This window comes from Heteronotia binoei, chromosome 18, assembly GCF_032191835.1.
Source record: "Heteronotia binoei isolate CCM8104 ecotype False Entrance Well chromosome 18, APGP_CSIRO_Hbin_v1, whole genome shotgun sequence".
Classification (NCBI taxonomy): Eukaryota; Metazoa; Chordata; class Lepidosauria; order Squamata; family Gekkonidae; genus Heteronotia; species Heteronotia binoei.
In genome coordinates this window covers 9,291,035-9,299,844 of record NC_083240.1, presented here as the reverse complement: position 1 = coordinate 9,299,844, position 8,810 = coordinate 9,291,035, and the positions used below count along the sequence as shown (strand labels likewise).

Genomic DNA, 8,810 nt, shown 5'->3' with positions numbered 1-8,810 from the left:
AACGACTGCTGCTTGCACAGGGGACTACCTTGACCTTGTTACCTTTTTAACCATTATTAGCGCTAGAAAAAATTCTGACTCCAGGGGCACCTTTAAGACCAACAACACTGAAGTGCATGCACACATAATTAAACCTTTGCTGGTCTTTGAAGTGCCACTGGACTCAACTTTTTGTTCGACTCAACTTTTTGTTCTCTTGCTTCAGACCAACACATCTACCCACCTGAATCATTATTAATACGACTACTGAGAATGCTGATAATATTTTGCAGAGGTTTTGGAAGATGTCTTTCAAAATCATGGATTACTAGAACTGTCCGTTCTTCCCTGAGGACCTCTGAAGGTTATGGGAAGAGCAGGGGTGGGGGTGGAAACGCGGCTTGGGAGCATTGAATCTGGTCGGTGTGCGGAAAGTTGCAGGTTTGATTCCTCGCATCTCCAGTTAAAGGGATCGGGGTCGTAGGCGATGTGAAAGACCTCTGCCTGAGACCCAGGAGAGCTGCTGGCGCTCAAATACTTGATAGATCTTGACCGACCAAGGATTTGACTGGGAGAGTCATTTGTTCATGTATTCAGCCTCAGAGTAGGGGGAAAGGAAGATGAAACACGAAGAAGAAGATATTGGATTTATATCCCGCCCCCACTCCGAATCTCAGAGTCTCAGAGCGGCTCACAATCTCCTTTATCTTCCTCCCTCTCAACAGACACCCTGTGAGGTGGGTGGGGCTGAGAGAGCTTTCCCAGAAGCTGCCCTTTCAAGGACAACTCCTGCAATAGCTATGGCTGACCCAAGGCCATTCCAGCAGGTGCAAGTGGAGGAGTGGGAAATCAAACCCAGTTCTCCCAGATAAGAGTCCGCACATGTAACCACTACACCAAACTGGCTCTCAACATATATATATATATGTGTGTGTGTGTGTGTGTGTGTGTGTGTGTGTGTGTGTATGTATGTATATATAAAAGGTAAAGATAGTCCCCCTGTGCAAGAACCAGTCGTTTCCGACTGGGGTGACATTGCATCATAACATTTTCATGGCAGACTTTTTATGGGGTGGTTTGTCATCGCCTTCCCCAGTCATCTACACTGGTGGGATTTATATACACGACATGTTTATCAACAACATATTTTTAAGTCTACTGCACATCAACACTAAGGTGACACATAATTATCAGCTTTTGCCGGTGCAATAGGGTTTGGGAAATTCTGGGAGATTCTAGAGGTGGAGTCTGGGTAGGGTGGGATTTGGGGAGGGGAGAGACCTCAACATTATATAATGCCCTAGAGCCACCCTCCATTTTCTCCAGGGGAATTGACCCCTGTAGCCTGGAGATCAGTTGTAACCCTGGGGGAATTCCCGGTTCCACCTGGACGTAGGACAATTCTGAGGCCCAGATTATTTTTAAACTGCTCATTTTATACATTATAATAGGACAGCTCTGGGGAAAGCTCCACATAGCTGCCCAGAAGAACACCACATTTGTGAAAAGGAAGAGAAGGAGGAGGAGACTGGATTTATATCCCACCATTCACTTGGAGTCTCAGAGCAGTTACATTCTCCATTCCTTCCCCTCCCCGCAATGCTGTGAAGTAGGTGGGGCTGAGAGAGCTCTTTGGGAACTGCTCTTGAGAGAACTTGTCACTGCCCCAAGGTCACCCAGCTGACTTTCTGCTGAGAAGTGGGGAATCAAACCCAGTTCTCCAGGTTAGAGGGCCCCGCTCTTCACCACTACATCAAACTGGCTGAAGCGACGCGTGAGACGAGATGCAGCTGACGTGATCAGGGCCGCCTTTCGACTCACCTGGTTGGTCAGGTGAGAAGTGAGGTCTTCCGACATGGGATTGTAGTTGAGGCAGGTGAGGCGGACGTAGCCGTGGCCGAAGAACAGCATGTAGGGAAACGTGCAGGCGATGAGGAGGTAAGACCGGACGTCAAACTTCTTTCCCTCGAGCAGCAGCGGCCTGTCAATATACCTGTGGGGGCCAGAGTTGGCATTCATGGGAAATGTGAACAGGACAACTAGTGCCTCCGAGGGTTTCGATTGTATTGTCGGGAAGCCAATAAATGGATCCCTGCCCTGAGGAGAAAACCGTCTGTAGTTGCCCGACTTCAGACTGCAAGAGGTGGGTTCCAGCCCCAAAGGTTCCTTTGCACCAGGACTCCTCGCAAATAGAAAACTCTAGTAAGAAACGAAATTCCACAAGAGGATGAGTACTTAACAATTTATATCCTTACAGCGGCAAGAATCCTATTTGCCAAATATTGGAGACAGAAGAGCTGCCCAGCTCAAGAGGAGATTGTTGATAAAATTTTATAAGCTGCAGAGATGGATGTTTTATCTAATTTGTTGAAAGGGGGTGTCAAAATGTGATGCTCTTAAAAAATGGGGAAAATTCTATAACTGGTTGAAGAAATATAAATCGGGGAGATGAGAAGATGACTAGGGTATTTAAGTTTGTATTTAAGGTTATAGTTTGCTTTCTCGTCTTAATTCTAAAAGTGATAATCATTGAAACTCTCTGTTTTGACCACACTCACCCTCCTCTTGTATGAATATTCGATGCTTTTTCCCCTTTTTTCTGTATTATTTAATGGTTTAAGTTGATGTATGTTGAATGAAACAATGAAGTAATAAAAGAATAAAATTGAAAAAAAAAAAAAGCAAATAGAAAACTAACCCAGCAGGAAGTAGAGCTGCCAACCTCCAGGGGTGTGTGAAATGACACTCACTCCGGGTAGAAAAAATATATACAATCGTATTCAATATGTATTCAGTCTTTTCCAAAACATATGCTCTTGTAAATATCTCAATGGTACAGACAAAAAAAAAAATCTCGTGCACAACACTCCTACAGTCCAAACGATTCAAAATTAATTAAAGTCCAACGAATCATAAAAAGAGCTGGTCCGTTTCGTTTCGGGAAGAACCCTGCCTCAAGGGACCGTCTTTTATATTTATGGTTTCAGTAGTGCTCTATCCTGCAGCATTTGATAGAGAACGCTATCAAACGCTGCAGGATAGAGACTGGCAGTGGCGTTCCCATAAGAGAGTCTATATAAAATATCAATTTGGAAGGCCAAGATATGAAATACAGCACTACAACACTACTGAACCCATAAATATAAAAGAAGATCCCCTGAAGAAGGGTTCTTCCCGAAACGAAATGGACCGGTTCATTGGACTTTAAATTTTGAATTGTTTGGACAGTAGGAGTGTTGTGGACGAGATGGTTTTTTGTCTGTACCATTGAGACATTTACAAAAGGGTATGTTTTGGAAAAGACTGAATACATATTGAATACAATTGTATATATATTTTTTTCCACGTGGAGTGAGAGTGTCATTTCAGTTTCCTTACCTCCGTGGTCCCATTCTCCGCTAACCTCCACATGAGGCCTGGAGATCTCCCAGAATGACAACGGATCTTCAGACATCAGTTCCCTTGGAGAAAATGGCCGCTTAGGAGGTGGACTCTTTGGCCTTACACCTCACTGAGGTCCTTCCCCTATCCCTACATTCTCAGTCTCCACCCCCAATCTCCAAGAGTTTCTCAAATTGGCAGCTGTTGTGTCTGGCGTTCGTCCCGGAAAGTACGGCACAGCGCACCTGTGGGCGGTGCCTGGAAGGGACGAACGCAGCCCACCTATGACGATCAGTGGCGGGAAGTTTAACTGGCCAGGATTGGACCTGACCAGGTAGAAGGTTTTTCCGGGAAAACAGGGGATCCGGCCCCGCCATGTTGTCTTTGTGATGTACTCGCTAACAAAGCGTGTTGCCACCTGAACATCTCCGACTTCAGTACATTACAGCAGCCCTAGCAGAGAGGATGTTTCGAGCCCCCCCCCCGCCCCCGCTTCCAGTGGTTGTTTCCTATGTGCAGAGCATTATTCCAACAATAATTCTCCCCCTGGAGTTCTGAAATGGTGCACCCTGTTTCACCACTCCTTTGTGGGGAGTTTTTGCAAGTGTGAATCAGGTCTGAGAGCCTGAAAGATGCAGGACAAAGTGCCATACCAAGTGAACCCCACACCTCACTAAACTACTGCCCCGAATCTTGAGAAGGTCAACCCCCCCCTAGCTTGCTCTCATACAGTTGCCAACCTCCAGGTGGGGCCTGGAGATGTCCCAGAGTGACAACTAATCTCCAAACCATAGAGATCACTAGACCAACAAGGTTCAGAACATGTCTGTAAGATTTCCAGGTTCTCCTTTGTGACTGGAAAGACTATTTTTGAACTGTCTTCTGTGAATGTCTTTTTGCTACATGCTCTTGTCTATTTGAAGTTCTACGTGCAAGCTTTGTCAGAACACCAGTGATCTCTACATTACACTGTTTTGTTGTTTAAAATTTCTGGTGTCTCTTAGCGTTTTTTTTTTTTTTTAATTTACACTGAGCCTTGCGTGTGGCTGGCTGTGTTTTGGATGCGCTCCTTATGAGAAGGATATAAATAGCAACAAAAAGCTCCAAACAAGCAACACGCATCAACCTGCTGGTAGAAGCGGCGGATGCAGCTGTTGGCGGCTCTGGGACATCATCGATGGGGTGTTAGAAGCTCATTCCGATTGCACAGTACAAAGCTTCGGTGGCTGCGTTGGTCCCTTTGAAGCTCCCTTTCGTGTTCCAGACAGAAAGAAATCTCTGATCTCTCCCTCCTCCCTCTCCCACTTGTGAAAATGCTAATGATCTGTCTGCAAAGTAAATTAAATTGGCAAGGTTGGGAGTGGGGGGGATAAAAACCAGGAAGGAGCCTTGATCACACGCTGCAGGAAATCCTTAAAATGTACCAACGGTGCTACAGGAAATGGAACAAATTAAATAACTGAAGCCTCCTCCTGAGCCCAAAGGATTCAGCCGGGAGGAGGTTCCCTGCTGTGTCTCTGTGTGATTTCTTGCTCTGGATGGGGTGTTCTGTCAATCAGCTGGGAGCAGGGTAAGTCTGCCGCAGTCTTGCTTGTTTTGGAGGGTTCAAATACTCCCCAAACAGAGAAAGGGCAGAATGATCATCTCTAAGAGGAGGTTGCTTGTTGTGTGTCTGCATGAGTCTCAGATCTGAGATGGCCTCTTCCCGCTCAGGACACTGACTCATGCAGAACTGTATGCAGTAAACTTCTTTGGAATGCTTGCAAGATAAGAGGGTTGCCAAAGCTGGTTTGGGAAATTCCTGGAGATTTGGAGGTGGAGTCTGGGAAGGACGGGATTTGAGGAAGAAAAGGGACCTCAGCAGGATGCAGTGCCATACAGCCCACCCTCCAAAGCAGCCATTTCGTCCAGTTGAACCGACCACTGTTGCCTGAGATCAGTTGTCATTCCAGGAGATCTCCAGTCCCCACCTGGAGGCTGGCAACCCTAGACTGGAGAGCTTCCTACACACCCAATGTTCCATTTCGATTTCAGTTCTCATGGAGGTGACCACCCTTTCAGAGAGACCGCATGATGGAATGCTCCTCCACACAAATTCCCCGTACATAGAAAAAATGAGTATCTCATGGAGAAAGTTAAATTAGAACCCTTCTCCCTGACACACTACTTATCTAAGTGCAGGGAAGCTGGATACAAAGAAAGCGCCTTTAAGACCAACAAGTGCTAATGTTTTAAGCATGTTTTAAGTTTTTTTTTTAAAAAAAGTTATTTGTGTTTGTCTGCGTCCTTTGCAAAGTTTATATCTCTGCTACCTAAAGAGCCCTGTGGCGCAGACTTAAACGCAGTTTAATACCATAGAACCCACCTTTCAAAGCAGCTGTTTTATCCAGGTAAATTGATCTCTAGGAAATCAATTGTAATAGCGGATCTACAGTCATTACCTGGAGGTTGGTAACCCTATTGGCAAATCTACTTTGGGGGTTCAGTTTCCCGTTTGTTTGGGATTGAGTGCGAATCCCTCTCGGGTACCTGGGCAGACGCACCCCCACTTCTGTGCTTCCGGATTCTCTCTCTACCTTTGCACGATCATTGCCTGGGGGATTCTGTAGGGCAGCTTCTTATATACAGGATCTTCTTCGATGGCCTGCAGTTTGAGTTGCAGACTTTTGATTTCCTCTTGGTTTTTCAGGAGGAATATCCCTCGGCCTTGGTTCCAGCCAGTCGGCTTGCAGATCCAAATATGGGGCTCTGGGCAAGAAAGAAAAGGGAGAGGGGGCACTCACGTTAACATCTGTCACTGGAAATGCCGGGGAGGGGATCTGGGACCTTCTGCATGCCTGGCAGATGCTCTGCCATTGAGCCACTGGACCCCCTCCCATTTTAATTTAATTAATTAATTTAGTAGTTTGTGGAAGCGTGTGCTTATGCTGAGTCACCTCTGTAGACTTCAAAAAAGAGTTCTCTCTCGTCTTTGGTGTCCAGACGGAATGTTTCAGGAAAAAATTCCTCCATTCTTAATAACCTGCAAAACCCAGAATAATGCTGGTGTCAAAAGTGGATATACCATCAACAAGCAATCCTATTGTTCTTGAATCAAGGTGCACCTTGGGAAACGTAGTGCCTCGGGGACAACACATGTCGTAGATATTATGGAAGAAGTCGTAATTCCTCATTCCCCTTCTCTGTCAGCTGACCCCGCCCCCATCTTCCCAACCTCCTGCATTATCTGCACCATAAGGACTAGGAACTTAATCTCTCTCTCTTTTTTTCAAAGATGCTCCCACACACTCTTAGGAGCTGAGACTGATTTCCCACTCACCTTACGACACTCTCATGTTCCTCTCCTCAGCGGGGCTTCCGTACGATTTCACTCAGGGGCTGCAACTAGCTTTGGCTTTTTCGCGCGGCAAACAAACTGGTTTTTAGAGGTTTCTGTTTGTCGTGTGAAAAAGTCGAAGCTAGTTGCGGTCTCATTTGGAATACTGTGTGCAATTCTGGTCACTGCACCTCAAAAAGGATATTATAGCATTGGAAAAAGTCCAGAAAAGGGCAACTAGAATGATTAAAAGTTTGGAACACTTTCGCTATGAAGAAAGGTTAAAACGCTTCGGGTTCTTTAGCTTGGAGAAACGTCGACTGCAAGGTGACATGATAGAGGTTTACAAGATTCTGCATGGGTTGGAGAAAGTAGAGAAAGAAGTCCTTTTCTCCTTTCTCACAATACAAGAACTCATGGGCATTCAATGAAATTGCTGAGCAGTCGGATTAAATGGATAAAAGGAGGTACTTCACCCAAAGGGTGATTAACATATGGAATTCACTGCCACAGGAGGTGGTGGCGACTACAAGCATAGCCAGCTTCAAGAGGGGGTTAGATAAAAATATGGAGCAGAGGTCCATCAGTGGCTATTAGCCACAGTGTGTATATATATGTATATATATATAATTTTTTGGCCACTGTGTGACACAGAGTGTTGGACTGGATGGGCCACTGGCCTGATCCAGCATGGCTTCTCTTATGTGACACAGAGTGTTGGACTGGATGGGCCATTGGTCTGATCCAGCATGGCTTCTCTTATGTTCTTCTGTGACACAGAGTGTTGGACTGGATGGGCCATTGGCCTGATCCAACATGGCTTCTCTTATGTTCAGTCCCGGGGCAGATAGTGTGAAATCAGACAGAAGCCCCGCTGAAAAGAAGAGCGTGAGAGGGTTGTAAGGTGAGTGGGAAATCGGTCTGAGTTTTGTAACCACCTCTGTGAACCTCTGTGGGTGCATTCCCACTACACTAAATAATGCATTTTGAAACTGGATTTTTACTGTGTAATCATAGCAAAAAATCCAGTTTGCAAAACACATTATTTAGTGTAATATGTGTGGCGTAACCATGTGAAACAAAAGAAAACTGGCATTCAATGAAAAGGGGAAGAGAAGGAACTTACTTTGAATTCCTGGAGATTTTGCTCATCACCCGTTCATACTCCCGGAGGTTCACCAAAAGGCCAATCTTTGTGGTGAGGAGTTTGTTGTTTGGGAGCTGATAGAGCAACTGTTCCCCTGGAGCGACAAAACCCACAATAGCCGATGGGCACAGCAGATGAGAAATGAAGAACTATTCAATAAACATATGGAACTCCATGGCCACGGGACATGGTAGCGTTCCCTGGCTTTTAAAAAGGGGAGTGGGTGGATTCATGGAAGATAGGCCTATCAAGGGATGCAGCCATATCATGGCTGAATGGAACCTCCATGCTCAGAGGCGGTGCACCTGCGATGACTAGCCGTTGCCTTGTAGGGTTACCAGTCTCCAGGTGGTGCCTGGAGCTCTCCCAGGATTACAGTGACCTTCAAGTGACAGAGATCAGTTCCTCTAGAGAAAAATGACTGCTCTGGAAGTTGGACTCTATAGCATTATAGCCTGCTGAAGTGAGGTTGCTAGGTCCAACTCAGGAAATATCTGGGGACTTTGAGGGTTGAGCCAGGAGCATTTGGAGGTAGGGCCAGAAGCAAGGATGGGCCATTGGCCTGATTCAACATGGCTTCTCTTATGTTCTTATCAAGAGGGGATTGGATAAACTTATGGAGCAGAGATCCATCAGTGGCCATTAGTCACAGGGTATTGATGGAAGTCTCTGTCTGGGGCTGTGATGCTCTGTATTCTTGGTGCAGGGGGGGCACAGTGGGTGGGCTTCTAGTGTCCTGGCCCCACTGATGGACCTCCTGATGGCACCTGGGTTTTTTGGCCACTGTGTGACACAGAGTGTTGGACTGGATGGGCCATTGGCCTGATCTAACATGGCTTCTCTTATGTTCTTACGTCTGGGACAGTGATGCTTTGTATTCTTAGTGCCTGGAGGGCAATGTAGGAGGGCTTCTGGAGTTCTGGCCCCACTGGTGGACCTTCTGATTACACCTGGGGTTTTTTGGCCACTGTGTGACACAGAGTGTTG

General features: G+C 46.1%; 1 protein-coding gene across 1 annotated transcript in view; it reads right to left on the bottom strand.

Moving 5' to 3' along the window:
* Positions 1-8,810, bottom strand: part of TTLL10 (tubulin tyrosine ligase like 10) — a 53,148-nt gene that overhangs the window by 12,572 nt on the left and 31,766 nt on the right. Inside the window, exons 9-12 of the mRNA XM_060259595.1 lie at positions 7,803-7,917; positions 6,297-6,382; positions 5,937-6,108; positions 1,801-1,972 (exon numbers count right to left, since the gene is read on the bottom strand). Coding sequence (XP_060115578.1) covers positions 1,801-1,972; positions 5,937-6,108; positions 6,297-6,382; positions 7,803-7,917 — 545 coding nt within the window. The remainder of the gene's footprint in view (positions 1-1,800; positions 1,973-5,936; positions 6,109-6,296; positions 6,383-7,802; positions 7,918-8,810) is intronic.